The 19,190-nt window shown below is 38.6% G+C and overlaps 2 protein-coding genes across 2 annotated transcripts; both read left to right on the top strand.

Annotated features, from left to right (window-relative positions):
• The first annotated feature begins 4,321 nt into the window (after positions 1 to 4,321).
• camk1gb (calcium/calmodulin-dependent protein kinase IGb) lies at positions 4,322 to 15,536 on the top strand. The gene is made up of 13 exons (XM_004560302.5): positions 4,322 to 4,425; positions 6,298 to 6,409; positions 9,640 to 9,765; positions 9,943 to 10,017; positions 10,114 to 10,252; positions 11,690 to 11,813; positions 11,953 to 12,028; positions 12,229 to 12,341; positions 12,429 to 12,507; positions 13,494 to 13,581; positions 13,949 to 14,298; positions 14,386 to 14,484; positions 14,620 to 15,536. Exons 2-12 carry the CDS (start codon positions 6,324 to 6,326, stop codon positions 14,441 to 14,443), a joined length of 1,314 nt encoding a protein of 437 aa, XP_004560359.2. The 5' UTR covers positions 4,322 to 4,425; positions 6,298 to 6,323; the 3' UTR covers positions 14,444 to 14,484; positions 14,620 to 15,536.
• A 2,665-nt stretch (positions 15,537 to 18,201) lies between these two features.
• Positions 18,202 to 19,083, top strand: g0s2 (G0/G1 switch 2). Its single transcript, XM_004560301.2, has 2 exons — positions 18,202 to 18,282; positions 18,413 to 19,083. The coding sequence occupies exon 2, from the start codon at positions 18,431 to 18,433 to the stop codon at positions 18,782 to 18,784; it is 354 nt and encodes a 117-aa protein (XP_004560358.1). The 5' UTR covers positions 18,202 to 18,282; positions 18,413 to 18,430; the 3' UTR covers positions 18,785 to 19,083.
• The last annotated feature ends 107 nt before the right edge of the window (positions 19,084 to 19,190 follow it).

Genomic DNA, 19,190 nt, shown 5'->3' on the forward strand with positions numbered 1-19,190 from the left:
CACCTGTGAAGAGAATGGGGAGCTTTGTTTTACATCCCTTTAATGACATAGTCTTGGATAATCCCTGTTGCGGGGATTAAAAAGTTCACACTGAATGATGTAAGGCGACATGAGTCGCTGTTTTATCAGTCTTTGTCAACAACTACTGCATAATGTGTTGGGAATTGAAAAGCTACTGAAAAGTATCACAATTAAAAGTATTTTATGAAATTTATTTCAGAATTTGTTGTTGCAGGTAAATGATAATGATGGTAATATCCGAGTAAATGAGCTGGGAACAATTTAATCAGATTCGTGCTTCTTCCTTCTTTTTTGTATTTGAAGATGGTTTTACAGAAGATGTACATTCCTGCAGTCTTTATTTCCCGGTGACCATTGCAATTCACTTAATGTAGATGATGTTTAGATCATGCTTTAAAACGCCCTTCAAAGATCTATCTTAGGGGTCTATCTCACTTGAAGAAGAACTTTGGTGAGGGAACTGAGTAACAGAAAACAATGCAAGAATTCCAAAATACACCTGCTAACCTTGAAAATGAACATTTATGCAAAGACCAAATGGATGAGCATAACTTTCTGCAATTATTATCAGAATATTTGATTTTTCCTGCAACCCTTTCATGCATGAATTATGACAACCTCAATAGGATTTCTTTCTTAAGTATTTTTATTCATCTTTAGGCATGACAAAAAGATTTTTGAACTTCACTTTTTTAATCATGGACTTTTCAAAGAGGTTTTTACATGTCTACTTAGGTGGACAACACACATTTTGACTGAATTTGGTATGAAGTGACACATCAGTGTCCAGTGTCGTGGTTTATGTGCAAGTATACCATCAACACTGGCACAAATACAAGAAAACAGCCTTTGAGTCATGACCACTATGCGTGAAAGGGTTAATGCAATGAATTAACTTTGTTAAGTTTCCTGTCCTTTCTCTGTGTATAATGTATCCATTAGCAATGTTCCAATTGATTTGCATATTAATTTACCATATCAGGATATATCGATTTTCATATTTTGTGCAGTAGGATCCAAGAGAGAGTGGGGCCCAATCCAACTGACTTTAGGCAGTAGGGTACACCCTGGAGAGATTATTTGTTAATATAGGGCTAACACAGAGTAACAAACAACTATTCACGACCAGTTTGGAATAATCAATCAAGCTTGCATGCATGACTGTTGGAAAGGTGCAAGCAGCTGGAATGAACTTGTCAGGCACAGGAAGAATATGCAGACTCTACACAGGAAGCAGCAGTGAGTCAGCATATTCACATTCACATGTGTTGCCAATTCTTAAGACTAGCCTGGTAAACTTGACATATTTGAGGCTTGAATAAAAGTAAAAATGTATATTTGCAAATATTTAAAGCTCTGTAAACACCGATTAAGGTGGACACTGAGCAACCTATTATACAGAAATGTGCCCCACAGTAAACTTAATATGAGCCTAATTTTTATTTATAACTGCTCCTCATATTAAACTCTGCCAAAGTGAGTCAAAACATCGTCCTTCAACTCATTCTTAACATGTTTTCCTACTTTCTTTTTTTCTTCTGGATCTGTAGGATATCAACGAGACAGGATATCCCTACTACAGAGATTTCTGGCACAGAGTTCCACCCACCTGCTGCTCAAATCTTTTGTTTGAGCTGGCTTAAAGGAAAGGTGGCCTCTAGGGGAGAGCAGCGAAAACAGTTTGTTTCAAACAGAGGGTTAACTGCACCAAAGCCCAGTATGAGATAATAAGGATTATTTTCACATGTGAATTGTCCAAAGCTACACGAATACAAGTCCAAGAATAAAACATATTGAGCTGAAAATGAACAGAATAGGTCCACTTAAAAAATAAATAAATCTAGTCCAGTTAGTCAGTTGGAATATATAGGGTTTAAAGAATATTAAGAGATAAATCCTTGGTCGTACTGAAAACTGCCTGGCATTTAAAACTATTTTTCTGTGTAGCTCATCTCCGTGGTGAAATAACTCTAGCCTAGCAACTGTGCTAATTATGTGGAGTGATCTGTCATCAAACGTGACACTTCCATCATGAAAGGGCCTTTTTACTGCTGACCTATGTGCCTTCTCTTCTGATTAAAGAAGACGTCAACTATTTGTCATTCTTAAAAAAAAATCATCTGAAATGGAATGTGACCATGGCATCATTTTGAACTGGTAACCATGACAACAAGGCCAATTTTAATAGTCTCTGCTGCAGCACATTACAAATGTGCAGGTAGTCAAATCGATTAATTTTCTCCTGGCAGGTTAATATTGCAGATTTGGATGGCAGATAAAATCCTGCAGGATTTATCTTTAGGTTATGTCTGCATTTCTTTATTTATCAGAAAGGACTCATAGATTATAAAGGTTATTAAAGCTGAACTGGTTTGTTCTGTCTGCTAGGAAGCCTTTAGCTTAGCTAGGCTGTTTGTGAATAATTAACCTTTTGCATTTCACAAACACTGGAGTGAATACATGAGCAGCAGAGGCCTGCAGTATTATTAGTGTGACCTGTCTGTTGTCATTGCATTTCGTATGGTTCCTTCTGTGGAGGGTTACATGAGCACCTAATGCAGATTAATGCATAAACCTGTTAAGGGATGCCTCCTCAGGCTACAGATTATAATGCAACACTGTCACAGCCTGATGGTGCACTGTGGTTTCAAGCAGTTGGTAGCCAGGTGTAAAATATCTTCAACCTTCAAAAAAGCTGGGACACATTTTACAATGTAAATGAGAATGCAATGATTTGAAAACCTCATAAACCCATATTATATTTGCAATAGAAATTAGGAAACAGATTAAATGTTTAAAGTGAGAAAATGCGTCGTTACAAAAACATACAATCATTTTGGAAAAGATGGTAGCAACACAGCTCCGAAAAGTTGGGAAATAACTAATTTATCACTCTCTAGCATCGCCTCTTCTTTTAACAACAGTCTGTGAACTGAGGAGACGTCTGCTGGCTGGACTCCGGGGCATTTGCCCCATACGTGTCCAATACATTCTAGCTATTGATCAATCCTAGATCTGCTTTGTTATATTTTCAATTTCATAATGTTCAAAATGCTTTCAATTCGGTGAAAGATCTGGACTGCAGAAAGCCCAGATCAGCACCTGGATTCTTCAACTTCAAAGCCTTGCTGTTGTAATAGATGTAGTATGCTTTTTAGGATTGTCTTGCTGAAGTATGTAAGGCCTCGCTTATAAGAGACATTGTAAGGATGGGAGCATATGTTACTCTAAAATCTCTGCATCCCTTTCAGCATTATTGGTGCCTTTTCATATATGCAAGTTGCCGATTCTACTAATGCACCTCCTGTGTCATCAGAGGTGCAAACTTTTGAAATGAGCACTGATCCAGATGGTCCCTCGCGTCTTCAGTCCAGAGGATGCACTGTCCAGTTTTACTGTAAATATTTCAAATTTAGATTTGTCTGAGCACAGAACTGTTTTCCACATTGCTTCAGTCTGGATCAGATTCACATATGGCTTCTTCTTTAACCTGAATTTCCCGTTGGCATGGTGATAAACAGCCTTGTTTCAGACAGATGTCAGATAAATGAGGGGTATTTTCATAATGCAAACCTGCTCTAGAGTCCAAGAATGAAAATATGAAGATGGAGCACAATAGGTCCACTTTAATTAATCATTAATATTTTACAAGTAGACAAAATGTTTTGAAATGTTAGCTCTACATCCAATTGAATTATTATCTAATTTTGCAGACAAAACTTTAATTTTGACAGGTCACTCATACACCAGGATATTATTTATTACACTGGCAGTAACTTATTTTAATTTAATATTGCTAATTAATTAAATCGTTAACCAATGTATAACTAATGTATATACCAATATTTAGTTTGTTGCTGAAGTCTTTCCTCTTCATTGGTGTCACAGAGCTGCAGAAAATCCACTTTCATTCAGCATTTAAACACAACATTAAAAAGACTCTGCATAACAACCATAACCTGTGTATAAAGCTTTTATAAATTGTCATATTTTTTTTTTTTAATTATTTTATATTGAGCATCATCAAAAATTAGTCGTCATATATTTTAAAATACAGCCTACTTGCTTGTCGTGAGCACGGCGTGGGATGTTTTACATGAATCGTGCTGTTTTACAATAGGAGGCCGTTTCTACGCAGGAAGCGCAGTTTTCTATAAAACCTGAAACTGTGTGGAAAGATGTGATGCAGCGGCGGCAGCAGCGAGTGCACCAGCCTCAACTGTGCCACAAGTCTCAATGAGCACCTGTGAGACTCTCCGCCCCTCCCATCGACTATCTTCATGGATGTAATCTCCGACTTAACAACAGGTACTTGTAAGGTCCCAGATAAAGTAATCTCCCCAGACCTCGCTGAGCTTTTGGCAGGAGAGTCAGAGCAGAGCTCCAACCGCGCAAAGTCTCTAGGTAAGTCTCAGTCAGCGTGCTGATGAATGAACCTCTTCTTTATTAAATTAACTATACGTCTTCAGATGTCTCACACTACAGTAATTACATCTAAAGAGCTGCAGATTGGAGATTTTTTCCGGCCTAGGATGAGGCAGAGGACCAGTGATGTGTAATTTATATTCTGCGCGTAAATTGGGTAGTTTTTAAACGTCCTGCATCTTGAATAGATCTGTCTTGAGTACATTTATGTGTGTATATTCAGAAGTGTTTCTGCTCAGGCGTGGCAGATGTGTGCTTCAAGCTTGATCTGAATATCTGATCATCCGCCTGTTTGCCGCAGAGTGATCTTTCCACGGATGCCGCAGCGAACTTGGTTCAGCTGTTGGTATGATGCACGATGCTGTATCGCGAGGCACCGCACGGGACATATCTGCTGTCATTTACTGACAGAGGAGCCTGTCTCCGTGCTGCAAGTCACGTCATTTATCGGTGTACCTATGCGTGAGATAACGTGGATTTTCTCTCCCACCTTTTTTTTTTTTTTTTGCACGATGGCAGAAACGTGTGGCTGAGCTTTAAGCGTGAAGTTGATGAATAAATGACAAAGATAAGGTGAAAGTTTTCGTAAAGGGAACCGGATGTATTAAAATGTAAATCACTGATGCAGGTTTTGACTTTGCAAATTAGGTTTTGGATGTGGTTTTGGATCCCCCTGCTGAGTTTTATGTTGTGATCTGTGCTGTTAAAACAACAACACACGCTCAGGATGAAAAGAAGTACTGCAGGGGAGGAGTAAACAACAGGAAACCCCTTTCATATCAGATCCTCTGTGCTCATCACTGTCTACATATGTATTTATGTATATAAATCTGGACACTGGATTATTAGAATAAATATGTTTCTGAGCTTTAGGTTTTGGTAAATTTGCATATGCACTGAATTGAAACTGTTTTTTCTGCTTTATTTATTCATATAATTTATGTTTTTATACCACTGTCAGCAGATACCACTTTAGCAATAGTATACTTAATTAATTAAGATATATTGTCACATTTAAAATAATTTGTTCTAGGCTGTTCTAAGATTTTTTTAGTTTTTTTTTTTTTTTTTTTTACCTGTGATGGTGTCAGGTATACAGATCAGGAGTTAATCCATTATATAAGAGAAAAGGGGGCAGGAAATCAGACTGAGTAACTTGTCCTTCTAAAGTGTTCCTAATCCTCCTACATTGAGTTCTACTCAACAAGTCATTCTTGTTTTAGATGCTCATCATTTGAGAAAATACAATCATTTTTCTCATTATACTGAATATATTCCTGAGCTGCAAGGTATTTTCTTTTCTAAAAAGTTTCATTTACAACAGTTATAAAGGTTAATTTCTTTTTCAAATGATTTTTTTTTTATGTCAGGAAACAAAAGTGACACACTAGTCTCACATTTCATTCCCATTTGCTTTTAGATTGTGTATCAGCCTTGTTGATACACAGCTTTATGATACAGCATCATGTGGTGCTGATGTGGGCCAAGCCCGGCATAGCTTTTCACCTCCCTGTGTGCTAGTTACAGCGCGGATTAGTGCGCTAACCTTTTGTCAGCCAGACAGAGACCGGCTGACAAAAGCAGTCTCACCGGCTGCTCCCACCTGTAGACAGTCTGAGCAGCTCAGCAGACGCGTCAACCTTCATAGCTGCTTTGTTAGGACTTTTCAATAATCCCAGATGACTTTTTTGTTTACATTTACAATGACGAGGAAGCCTGTACACTGAGCCTGGATGGTTTTTGTTTGTTGCAGTTGTATGCAAATAAACTAAGGAAACAAGGGCAATGTGGATCTTTTCCTTTGAGTGACATCTATTCTTCTGTCTTTTGCTTTTCCTTAACATCAAAAAGAATTCCCTGGCAAAGCACCTGCAGACATGGGTCGTCAAGAGGCCGACTATGTGTGGAAGAAGAACACTGAAAACATCCAAGAGGTTTTTGACTTCATGGAAGAGTTGGGATCGTAAGTATCATTTAACTCACTGTAAGATGACTTTGATTAAAGTTTAAAAAATGTTTAAGTAACTGAACAGTTTTTTGCTTCCCTGGCGAATGCTTTGCACCATTAGATGGTTTATTTTACTGATACTGATGTGAACTGCAGTGGCTGGCATGATAATAGCCATCAGCATGCTGTTTGAATTAGAGGACAGATTACTGATTTGATTGGATTAACATGCTAAGGCTTACTGTACTTAAGTATTGGCAGCAAGATGCTCTAACTGTTAGACAACTAGGCTGATTTTCCAGAGGGATCCAGGCTTTGGCATCAGTGCAGCAGTTCATTCACAATTTTTTTTTGTAATTTTTTAAATTTGCTAATCATTGCTTTTTAGTTTTTATATGCAAACAAAACAGAGGAAAATGTAAATATTTGATTATAAATCTGGCACAAATAATAAGACAGTAGAATCGTTATTGAGGTCAGGGGTTCTCGAAGTTTTCATGACTGAGTGCCAACATATGATGGAGACTTGCACAGGAAAAATGTGATAATGTGATAACGTGATATTCTGTGCCGGGTTTAAACAATTAGTGAAGTGACTTTAAATGAAAAAAAGCAGCAGTATTTATCAAAGTTAGGACAGTTTAATTTTCTATGAAGGGAAGAACAGAGCTGGAATTAATGAGAAGTGCTTCCAAGAACCGCTGGCACATTTGCAATTAAAAAATAAAAACTAAATAAGAATCCACCTAATGTTATTGCTTTCTAACGTCTAACTTTGTGCTGTACACATTCAGTCGACACTCGCTCACCTGCGCTCACCTAATTTTTGTCACGGCGGTGATAAAAACCAGTGGCAGTGTTGAGTATTTTGCAATAGACTGGAGAACTACTGGTGAGAGACTAACATTAAATCATGATGTAAGCTAGAGTGCTGCCAGAGTGAGAAAATAGAGCTTACTGTGCTGAGGGCTGAAGAGGCTGCCAAGAGGTTTTATCTAACACATCATCAATGATTGGACTGTGAACGAGGCAACACCCTCCTGAGCAAAGAGCGTTATCTAATTTGGTTCAGTTCAGTTCTGTTGGTCTACAGCAATTACTTTTATTCCCCCCAAACAATATGAACACCCAAGAGTTTCACGTAAAAGTGGGAAAACAAATTTTAAAATTACTTGTAATGCGGTTATTTCTGTGGCACCTCCCCTAGAAGAGAAGACAGATTGGATTACTGCTGTCTGAGCCACCCAGTAAGTTTGCTTTCGGTGAACTCTCTGAATGATGCCTATTCCCGGGTGAACATTTTCGTTTTTTTGTGTTCTGTCACAATAAAAGCAAGAGACTCCAGAAGGGACTGGAGATTTTGCAGTCTTTCCCACTGGGCCTCATCAGACATTGTGTAAACAGCATCCTAATGGTTTCCTGGAAATAGGGACTGAGTTTATTCGGGGTTAAGAAGAACCACCAGAGTGCATTGAAAAGCAGTGCGATTTTAGTCTGTACTGAATTCTAAGCACTCAGATTCACACAGTCGGGTGAATTCTTGCAATTTCTGATCGCTCCTAATCTTTTTGATCATGGTTGTTGCTTAGCTTTCATTTTCAGGTCTTGACCGGCAATTTTTCTTGAAAGTCAAAGTATTTTTTTCAAGTAGGTCCTTGGAACAAAAATCAAAGCAATTCAGGGAAAGTAGTGCTATAATGGGAAAGGGACAGCTTGTTCCTGACTGCCAAACTGAGCTGGAATTAGAGTTTATATGAACGTGGGAAAAGTGGTCTGCCGATAGTTCTTGACACCTGCCTGTGACCTGACCTACACATGGTCCGTTGCTGACCTTCTGTGCCTGGAGCCTGCCACCGTTTCCTTTGCGTCAGGGATAAAGCACCTAATCCACCCAGTAGAACAACTATTCCCAGACAACGCTGAAGATAGCATGGACACAGGAGCACAGCGCACAATAATAAGCCCCTGACATGTGAATTGTTAAGTCACAGAGGTCCTTACAAGAGCTTAATTAAACCCTTTGATATTGCTATTTCTGCCCTGAGTTGATTTTAAATTAGATGGTCTCTAAGAAGTCCGTATCAGAAAGTTTCCTTTCCTAAATGATGTAATACGACAGGGAGAAAAAAACAAAGTCATTATTGACGGTTACACAACAGAAGCCTTTAAAGTCTTTAAATGCAATTATGATCTTGTTTATACAGTAAATTAGAATCAAAACCTGTATGCGCAGTTAGCTTAGCTCGACTTTTACAGCTTTAGTATTTATCTATACAAAAATACATATGGTTTATGGAAGGCTCCACACTATTCACAGTCTCTGCAAATTCAGCTGCTTATCTCAGTTTCCAAACTAAGCACAGCTAACCAGCTCTTTATCATTTATTCAACATAAACCATTTGCTCACGTTTACAGCAACCTTCAACTTGACGTTGCCCACCAGAGACGCTTGTGAGAATGCATGTATGTAGATGTATCATGTCAAACTGGACATAAATAAATATGCCAACCTCATAGTACAGTAAGTGAGTATGAGTCAATATGAGCCAGTATAATCAGTATGAATCAGTGTATCCGATTGTACTCCTGAGAACAGCACAGGTGAATACACAGCTAGAGAGTAGGTGTTTGCATGCTCAATCCAGGGAGCTTAGTCACCTAACCAAGCAGAATGTTCCAGTACTGAGAACACATCTGTGTGAAGTAATGTGAGAGAGGACATCTTTGTCTGACGTTTATGTTCTTAAAAAGAAAAACAAACAAAATAATGGAAATGAATGTTCCAGTCTCATCTCCTAACTCTGCAGGAAGAAAACAGCCTATTTCCCAATGTCCTACTAACCCTGCAGCACTTCCTCATTCAGGAAATGGGACTTGCATTATTATATTTTAAATCATAAAGAAAATAAAAATAGGATGTGTCATTAATTAAAAAATAATGTGTTTAAAACATGAGCCCTTCAAATAAAAGTTGGCTGAAAACCAATAACATTTAATGTATGCACAAATTGAGAAACTGAATAGCTTCTCCCAGTTGCACGAGAGCAATATAAAAGTAGACACACAGGAGTCCAATGTTCTGTGTTGTTAATGTGCCCATGTTTTATTAACAACAGCCCTCTAGTAATAAGCGAGAAGGCTTATTTCCCCTTACCAAGGGAGACTTTGTGTGTTGTTTCAAAGCAATCAGTGAAGGCATCATCAGTAATGTATTTTCAATATGTGTTTATGTGTTAATGAGCAGTGGGGCATTCTCAGAAGTTTACATGGTGAAGGAGAAGAAGACGGGAAAAAATTTCGCCATGAAGTGTGTGAAAAAGAAACAGAAGAGGGATCTGAATCTGGAGAATGAGATCGCTGTGCTGCGAAGGTAATTCACATGTGAATTTTTATGAGCCTCCAGCTTTCATCTCTCAGACGTGAGCACAGGAGGAGGATTGCCATTGATGTCGGGTTTTTTTGGATGTTGTTTGGGTTGCAAGTATGTGGAACTTTGTGATAGGTATAAAAGCAATGTCATAATGAAAGCATCATGTTATTTTTACAGAATTAAACATGAGAACGTTGTGGGGCTGGAGGATTTCTATGAAAGTCGAACACATTACTATCTTGTCATGCAGCTGTGAGTATTCCAGATTTTGTGTCCAATATTATCAAATTATCACCATAAAAGGAAAAGGAGCATATAGTTTTAATGCTGGCGGTGGCTCTGTACCAGGGTTTCAGGCGGTGAGCTATTTGACCGTATCCTGGATCGGGGGGTGTACTCAGAGAAGGATGCCAGCAGAGTGATTCAGCAGGTGCTGGAGGCCGTCAGCTATCTGCACCAAAACGGAATAGTGCATCGGGACCTGAAGGTATGGCTGATAATATCCCAAACACTAGTGAAATATATGGTTTTTCTCCTTTACATCACATTTGACTCATTTGTATCATGCTTACTCCTTAAACCCGAGGGTACATTAGATAGAAAGATAGACAACATACAGTATTATAAAGAAAAGCCCAACAATTTGCCTTCTTGACGAAGCACTTTGCAGCATAATGGAGACCTCAGGGGGAAATTGGTTGGGATAAGGTGACAGAGAAAAGGGAAAAGATGTCCATGGAGAGATGAAAAATGATATGGTGTTTGGCTGGCTGATGGGACGTTTAACATCAGGAACATTTAGCTTTAAAGACAGATATATACACTCAGAGGAAAGAAACAATAATGTGCAATAGCAGGATCTAAATGAATGATATACATGTGGAGGAGACATTCTCCTTACATCATGGGAAATCCTCCAGCAGCCTGAGTCTTTAGCCGCAGGAGAGAGGATTTCTGAAGGCTCTGCCTGCCATTGTAGTTTCTAAACTGGAGGAACCTCAATTAAACCTGCTCTCTGACAGCAGTTCTAAAGTGGGACAATATGCTACTATGAGGACTTTAAGACATGTTGAAGCAAAACCAATTCAGTGCTTCACAGGGAGCCAATGAAAAGAATCTAATATGGGCAAATGAAGAGAATCATTTTAGCTACTAACTCCATTGTGTGGCTCAGCTGGAGACTGCTGCAGCCGTTAGGTAACAAGAAATTACAATAGTCCAGCCTAGAAATAATAAATGGCCTGATTAGTTTCTCAGTGTCACTCTGAGACACAGTATTATGCAGGTGAAAGAGGGCCCTCCTGGAGACTTTTTATGTGCAGGTTAAAAGACATATGTTGGTCAAAAGTGAGCTTTAAGGGTTTAGTGGTGCTTGGAACTGAGGTACTGGCATTCATAGAAACTATCTGGTAAGATGGTGTGTTAGAACCGTAAAAGGTAATGAATTACTGGATCTATAACTATCAGCTTATTGATGGAACAGCCTGGCAGAGCCATTGTGACTTATCCATCTGGTAATTATCCATACCTGAATATCATTTACAGGGTCATATGTTGAAGGGGTTTTTAATTCTTAGCTCATCAGAAAAACTAACTTAACCTTTGAGAGAAATTCTTAGAGAAATAATTTGACATAGTTGACATTATTTAGCATACAACTAAAGAGCGGTTTTACCTTTGCAAAACAGTAGGTACCCCAAAGCTCAACTGTTACTTGAAGTCCAGACCTCATTAATCATATAGATAATACTGCTTTGATTTTTTCCCCCTCTTGCTTTGGCTTAATTTACAATATTATCACTTTGACAGAAAGTAAGATATTAAGAATTTGTTCCACCACAGGTGAAATAACTATTTGAGAAGTTCTTCATTGAGGACATCGGTGTGTGAACAGCTCTCGTCCCTGCTTTTTTCCCTTGTGCAGCCCGAGAACATCCTGTACTACAGCCAGGAGGAAAACTCCAAGATCATGATCAGTGATTTCGGCCTGTCGAAGATGGTAGACAATGGCATCATGTCGACAGCCTGTGGCACCCCAGGATATGTTGGTAAGAAAACATGTCATTCTAGAGGAATAATCTCACACTCGCTGAGTTAGACCCTCAGAGTGGGTCATACTGCATGTTACCGATGCTTCACGAGCTTTTGAGCAATCACTGATATAGCTTTAAAATTTTCTCTAACCAGCTCCTGAAGTTTTGGCACAGAAGCCCTACAGCAACGCCGTTGACTGCTGGTCTATCGGAGTCATCACCTACATCCTGTAAGTAGAAAGCTATTCACCACCTGCTCCAGATTTTTCTCTTAGTAACAAGACGATCAGATTAAAGGCCCCAGCTGTGTCTTATGCAATGACACAGTTACCTATATACAGAAAAATGGAGCACATTGAGTCCACGCATGTACCATGTAGGGGATTTTTTTCACAGATGCTAAATGTTTGTATTTATTTGGTTTTTTCAGACTTTGCGGTTATCCCCCTTTTTATGAAGAAAGTGAGTCACGGCTCTTCTCCAAGATCATGAAGGCACAGTATGAGTTTGACTCACCATTCTGGGACGACATCTCTGAATCCGGTAATTACACTGAAAGATGGCACACACCGACTGTGTTTCTAATCAGCGTTGTCTAAGCTCTAATGTATCTATTGTTTTTTTCTGCAGCCAAGGATTTTATTCGTAACATGATGCAGAAGAATCCCAAGATGCGCTACACTACAGACCTAGCGCTCAGACATCCATGGTGACTACCACTCATACACTACACTTGTATTATGGAAACTTATTATGCTCCTTTCACCCATGTTGACATTTTTTGGACTTTTTGGCATTATTTATAGTTTACTGTAATCCTTTTTTATCTGACAATCAGTTCATTCACAGTCTTCAACAAGACAATTTAGCATTTTCTCTCTTTTTATCAGATCCTCTATCACATTAGGGACATTTGCTCTCACTGACATGACCCAATGCCAAAAGCAGACAAAAAAAAAAACAGCATTTAAACCTCATTATTTGAGATTCTGATTATATTTAATATGAAAACCCACCCCAAAAGTTGATTCTGTTCATTAGGACGTAGCGTTTTTTACAGTGGGAGAAATGTTTCATTTGCCTAATGACTGAAATTAGCACCATTGAAGGAACAATGGGCTGGGAGTTCAGTTCCTTGATCATTAATATGCAAATTCTAATGAGCATTGATCAAAGACCACTGATCAATGGCAATGAGTACCATTTGCAGAGAGTTGGGGAATGGCTGCAATCAAACCTGCAGTCCGCTGAAACTGAAGACATCACTGAAGACGCTACGTCCAGATAAACAGAATCAACTTTTGGGGATTTACTTTCCTGGATGATTGAGCATGCATCAAGACATGAAAACCCACCATTGTACCAGTATAGTTGTGACAAAACAATAATTACATATTATCTTTTATTAATGACTCCCTTTTTGTAATATAAGTACATATTTTGTGCAGTATAGTAGCATGTCTCGAGCAAAATTCACAACTGTCACTGAATTATTACGTTGTAACAGTTAATGTGTAATAGTCCATAAAATGTCATCTAAGCCTGATCATAAAATAACTTTCTACAATTAACATTTTAGTGGCACTGCACACAGGAGGCATCAATCTTCCTGCCCAGCACCAGTTACAAATGCATTCAGAATTAATCTCTACCTAAAATAAATTTAAGCTTTCTGTGCCGTCATTCGTTTTCCAGGATTATTGGGAAGACAGCTCGGAGCCAGGACATCTACTATTCCGTCAGCGTTCAGATTCAAAAGAACTTTGCCAAGTCCAAGTGGAAGGTTAGTCTGCACGGATTTCTTGGCTTCAGTGTGGTAACCTTACTGAAGACCTGCAGTTTATAGTAGATTAATCGGGTGCCAACCTAAATCCTTCCTGGCCAGGGAGACTTTAATAAGATACTGTTTAGTAATCGAGGGCACTAAGGGCTGATGTAGTGCATACACTGCCTAGGAAATCAAATGCACTTGGCTGCTCAGTGGTAAAAAAGAAGAAGAAAAGATCCTAAAATATGAATCTATAATTTATCAATCAATGATAAATGAACAAGACATTTCATTTAATGTCTACTCAATATCACCATATATAAGGACATCTAAAGTGAAGCTAGGCTATTTTTCAACCTCTTTTTTATATTCGCTTTTACAGCAAGCCTACAATGCTGCTGTTGCCATCAACCACATGAAGAAGCTGCAGCTGGCCCACTCAGAGCAGGTCCTGAGGCAGGCCAGCATCCCAGACATCAGGGTCATCGACGTGTCCTCCCCAACGAAAAACCGGAAACATCTTGATCCAGACAAGGTTGAGCCCAAGGTGCCAGAGGTCAACGGGAGTGTGCAGGGGACACATCACATGTCCTTGCTCACAAGCCATGTTGAACTAAAGAGCCACTGCCACCCACTGAAGACCAGTCAGAGCCATTGCAGTGCACAACACGCACCTACAATAGCTGAACAGGGAAAGCATGTGTACCACTCAGAGCCTGCCAACCTGAATGGGTTTGTAGCTGTTTTATATCAAATTGTGACCTTTGACCTTTTGAGTTTATAATATGGCTGACTAAAACATTTCTCTTTTGCTTTTAGATACGGTAAAAAAAACAATAATAGCAAGACCATAACTGGTGTTTGCGCCATCATGTGAAAGCTGCACAGAGTTTACATGGAAATAAAACATTTTACCTGGTAGGTACACTTAAAGCATGTGGATATAATGAACAAATACATTAAACTGTTTTTAAATTACACTTTTATTATTAAACTACAGTTTAATGGTGAAAAATGTATTTCTCACCCTGAATGTATTTCTGCCCTCTACAGGTCAGTGTTGCTGTTTTGACCCAGCATACAGCTGGTTTGCGTCAGCAGCTCCCAGGTACTGAGAACGACAAGTGGTTGATTCAAGCGGTGTGGGAGATCCACAGTCTGTGTGGAGCATTTTATTTTGGAGAGAGTGCCTAGGAAGCTTCCCCAAAACCACACCAAAGTACACAAACCACAACGAAACTCACACGCTCAGATGCACGAGTCTCATTTTTAACCAGAACATTTTTGACAGTATTCAACAGAACTGTGTGATCTAGGACGGAAAGCAATGGATTAAATGGGCTCATCTCTAGCCGGGCTTTGCATGAATATCCATGTTGTTTATGGTGACGATGTTCCTGACCACTGGTTTTTGATGGGGCAGAAGTCAGATCATCCGAACACTTTGTGTTCATGGTTCCATGCTTAAAATAATACACACAATGACGTCAATTACAATTATTGTACTTGAAGAAAACCGCATGCTTACTGCATCCAATAAGCCATACTGATGTAATTTAATATGGTAAAGTTGTCTCATATTTTTGTTACTTTCTTTAAGTTAATTGTTTCGCCAATTAATTTTTTTAATTATTTGCTTCTTTTTTAAAAAAAATAAAATAAAATAGAGCAGATCAAATTCAAATTTGAAATAAAAATATATATAACAATGTATATTTAAACAAACCTATCATTAACAGTGTAAATGCCACAAGTATATTCATTAAATGCCATAAACCTACTAGAACTTTTACATTCAGGTAAAGTCTATTGTTAGAAATGTTTATTCACTTATTGTAAGCGGTTTACTTTGGGCAGTCTGCTGTTTGTCTTGGTATGTGCTTTGTAATGATGGATTTAACATATATTAATGTTATATATGTATTATGCTGGGAATCCTGTATACTCAAAAATAAAGGATCTGCATTTGTTTTGCTGTGGTTGTTTTACCTTCACTCCTGGTAAACAAATTAATGGTAGACTTTGCAAAATTAAATTAAGCTATTGCCAGTACATACACTAGCTAATCAATCACAGTATAATCAGCAGGCAGCTCAATGCATGGTCAAGATGAGAATACAAAGCAAGGTGATTTGCAGTAAGTTACTTTGAACGTAGCATTGTTGCTTGTGCCAGATGAGTTGGTCTGCATATTTTACAAAATACTGATCCTTTTTAGCACATTTAGCACCACATTGAATCCTGAAGCTGATGGGCTACAGCAGCAGAAGGCCACACTGGATCCCTGCCAGGTAGGCAACAGGAAACTCCGGCTACAGTTTGAACAGGCTTTGTTCAGACGTGTTTACTTTCTAATAATAGATTTTTTCTTCTTCTTGTTAATTTCTGCAACTTTCTGCAAACTTGCATGTTATTAAGCATCACCCTAATATAAATACACCATATTTGGGACTCATTTAACCTGAGCTAGTAACCTCAGTTAATCTAACCAGCAAGCCAATTAGCAGGCTGTACTTCTGTACTTCAGCCTTTCCAGCACAGTCAGGATTACAAGGAGCAGCGTACTTAGAACAGCACGTTCCAGACGGAGTAAATTAAGCCAAGTAAGCCAACAGATACAAAACATGTCTTTGTGACCAGGTTTAAACAGCTTTTATTATAAGATGTGAATAGGAGTCAAAAGCTGAGAAATGTATGTTGACTTAAAGGGTGCTTTAGATTATTATTCATTTCACCCCATTTATGAATTTCCTGCAAACACTGTGTTACAGGTAAAACACTCACTATTAAAATCTCTGAAATAAAAAAGTCACTGTGTGTGTAATTTTCCTTTCACATATAAACATTTTAAATACTGTGGATCTAAACTCCTTCTCCCCTTAGCTCCTGTTGAAAGAGTTTTCACATCCACATTTGTCATAAAACTTCCCCCTCAACCACAGCATGGTGCCTTGGTGAAGTCCAGAATAGAGACAGACTGTTCATTTCAAGCAGAAGTGACAAAAAAATGGAGCAAAGGTCTCCAAACAGTCTCAACATTTTCCCAGCAGAGGCAAACATAAATGCCCAGAGCTGAGTTGCTCAAAGAGGAACATTATCGACTGCGTAATTATTGCGTTATTACCTGCAATATTTTAGGCAACTCTGCAATCCAAAAGTGGACAAACGGGGTGAAAGGTTGTCCCTGGATTAGCTATGAAGAGTGGAATCAGTGTGGATACTTTTTAGCATTTTCTCCTGTATTTTACTCTGACCTGATGTATTAGTATGAAATTCTTTACATAGAATCTTCACCTCCATTTTCAGTTCAAAATCTCAAAGTACTGAAAAAATAATGCTTTATCAAATCAAATCAAATCACTTTTATTGTCACATCACATGTGCTGGTACATTGGTACAGCACATGTGAGTGAAATTCTTGTGTGCGAGCTTCACAAGCAACAGAGTTGTGCAAAATACAAGAATGGCTACATCTGAAACTAATAAATATATGTACAATATATAATAGTATATGCATTTCTGGATGTGTATACTAAATATTTTTCTACGTGTGTGTGTGTGTGTGTGTGTGTGTGTGTGTGTGTACACATAGTTTACAAATTAAATAGAGTAAACAATTAATAAAATATATAAAAATATACAGAGTTGAGACATTACTTTAATGTAATGTCATGAGTAATCTGTATAACTGCTGCATTTTACTTAGAGAATTATATTAATATGCAATGTGACAGTTACAAAACTAATAATAAGTGTAACTTATTTGGTCACTACCAGCACAGCTAAAAGTCAAACTGGATAAAATGTTAAGCATGATTCATCTGGTGTACAGATGTTGAAGCAATGTGTGGTTGTCATTTTCACTCAGTGATGATGTCTCTGTGACAAAGATCAGACACATTTCCCAACTCGCTACTCTTCTCTCGTGCAGCAGGGAACTGGTTCAAAGTGCAGAGAGTTTGAGACACGTACACACGCATGTACTGTCAGCATTTTGGACAGATTTAGGTACAGGAGCAGAGCAGCTCAGGACAGCATGATTTGGGGGATTCTATTGACCCTTATCTTCTAATGAGGCTTATCTATTGCTGTTCAATAGGGGGTATTCCATGTGTAACCAATACTGTTGTCAGACAATAACTATTAACCAATAAATGGGGCTGGCTTTCCACAGCCTAGCATACTCTTATTGGACACTAATGAAGCTCTCCTGATAAAGATCAATATGCATGGTAACAAAGCACAAACCCAGGACTGTTGTTGTTCAGTGGTCCGTAACATGTTAACTGTCTGAATGTTAACATCCTTTATTTATTTATTTTTAACTTTTCTTAAACAGAAGGCGTGCCTGTGTGTGCTTGAAGAAGTTAATGAGTACCAACTAATGTTGCAAAGCATTACTTACTGTCAGAACAATATAATGTTTACTGCATGAACTGCACATGCAGAGTTCAGGCAACATGTCACATCACATGCATTTCATCACATACAGGGATTGGATGTGTCTGCCCTTTTACCCAAACAAGTTCTAATCTCCAACAAAACAATTGGAGTACAAGTGGCCTCATGAATATGCATTGTGTCCCCAGTGTGGGCGTTAACCTGGCCCTGCTTGGGTTTAAATATGCAGGCTCTGCCTTTGCCTCTGCCTGCAAAGCCTGATTACTCAGAACGCACAGAAAAAGAGAATAAGAGAGTTTGTGCGTGTGCTTCGACGTAAGTATTATTCTCTTTTTTTGTGGATAGTAGAATTTTTGCATTTTAATTAAATGGATTAGTTGTCAGGAGTAAATCTTTGTTCTGTTTACAGAATATCTGGTTACAATTGTTCCTTTTCTTTTAACAGACTCATCGACAACACAATATGGAAAACTTTGGCGAGATCATCCCATTTGCTAAGGAAATGCTGACACAGAGACCCAGCCGGAGCATGCTGAAGATCTACATGCTCGGCTCTACTCTGGCAATGCTTGGTATGGTCGGGGGACTGGTAGAGATGGCTTTCCTGCCCTTTGTGGAGAGAGATACTGAGGAGGATGAACCAGCAGAGCTTATCATCCTGAAGAAGAAGGAGAAGAAGCAGGTGCTGAAGCCACACACTGCCTCTGCTGATAGTGAAGTTGCTGATGTGGTGGATACAGTAATGCCCGAGGAAAAAGCCAAATATCTTTTGACTTCAAGGCGGAGAAGCTCAGCCAACCGCTTACATGCTTCTTAAAGAAACTTTCTCCTCTTCACATAAATGGACACTAGAGATGATGGTAATGTTGGTAAATCAAGTCATTGTGCGGAAATGGCCCATTCATTATTTCAAAAATTGGTTAAATGTGCAGTTTGCTCCTGTTGACTGGGTAAAAAATGAGATGAGATACAGTGAAGACTGCGGGTTACAGTAACGTTGGCTGCTGGGCAGCAGATATTTGTGAATGTGATGTGATAGATGTGATGTAAAAGTGGAATGTGTGTGATTAAATTTGTTTTGCACCCTAATAAAAATATATTTTTTTCTCCAAACAATTGTCTCAGACCATGACTTTAATATAATCTGTGGGGTAGGTTACTTCAAAGAGCGGACCTCATGTTATAATTAGCAAAAAGAGAGAAAATGTAACTAAAAAGATGCA

The sequence above is a fragment of the Maylandia zebra genome, linkage group LG20 (genome assembly GCF_041146795.1).
Source record: "Maylandia zebra isolate NMK-2024a linkage group LG20, Mzebra_GT3a, whole genome shotgun sequence".
NCBI classification, from domain to species: Eukaryota; Metazoa; Chordata; class Actinopteri; order Cichliformes; family Cichlidae; genus Maylandia; species Maylandia zebra.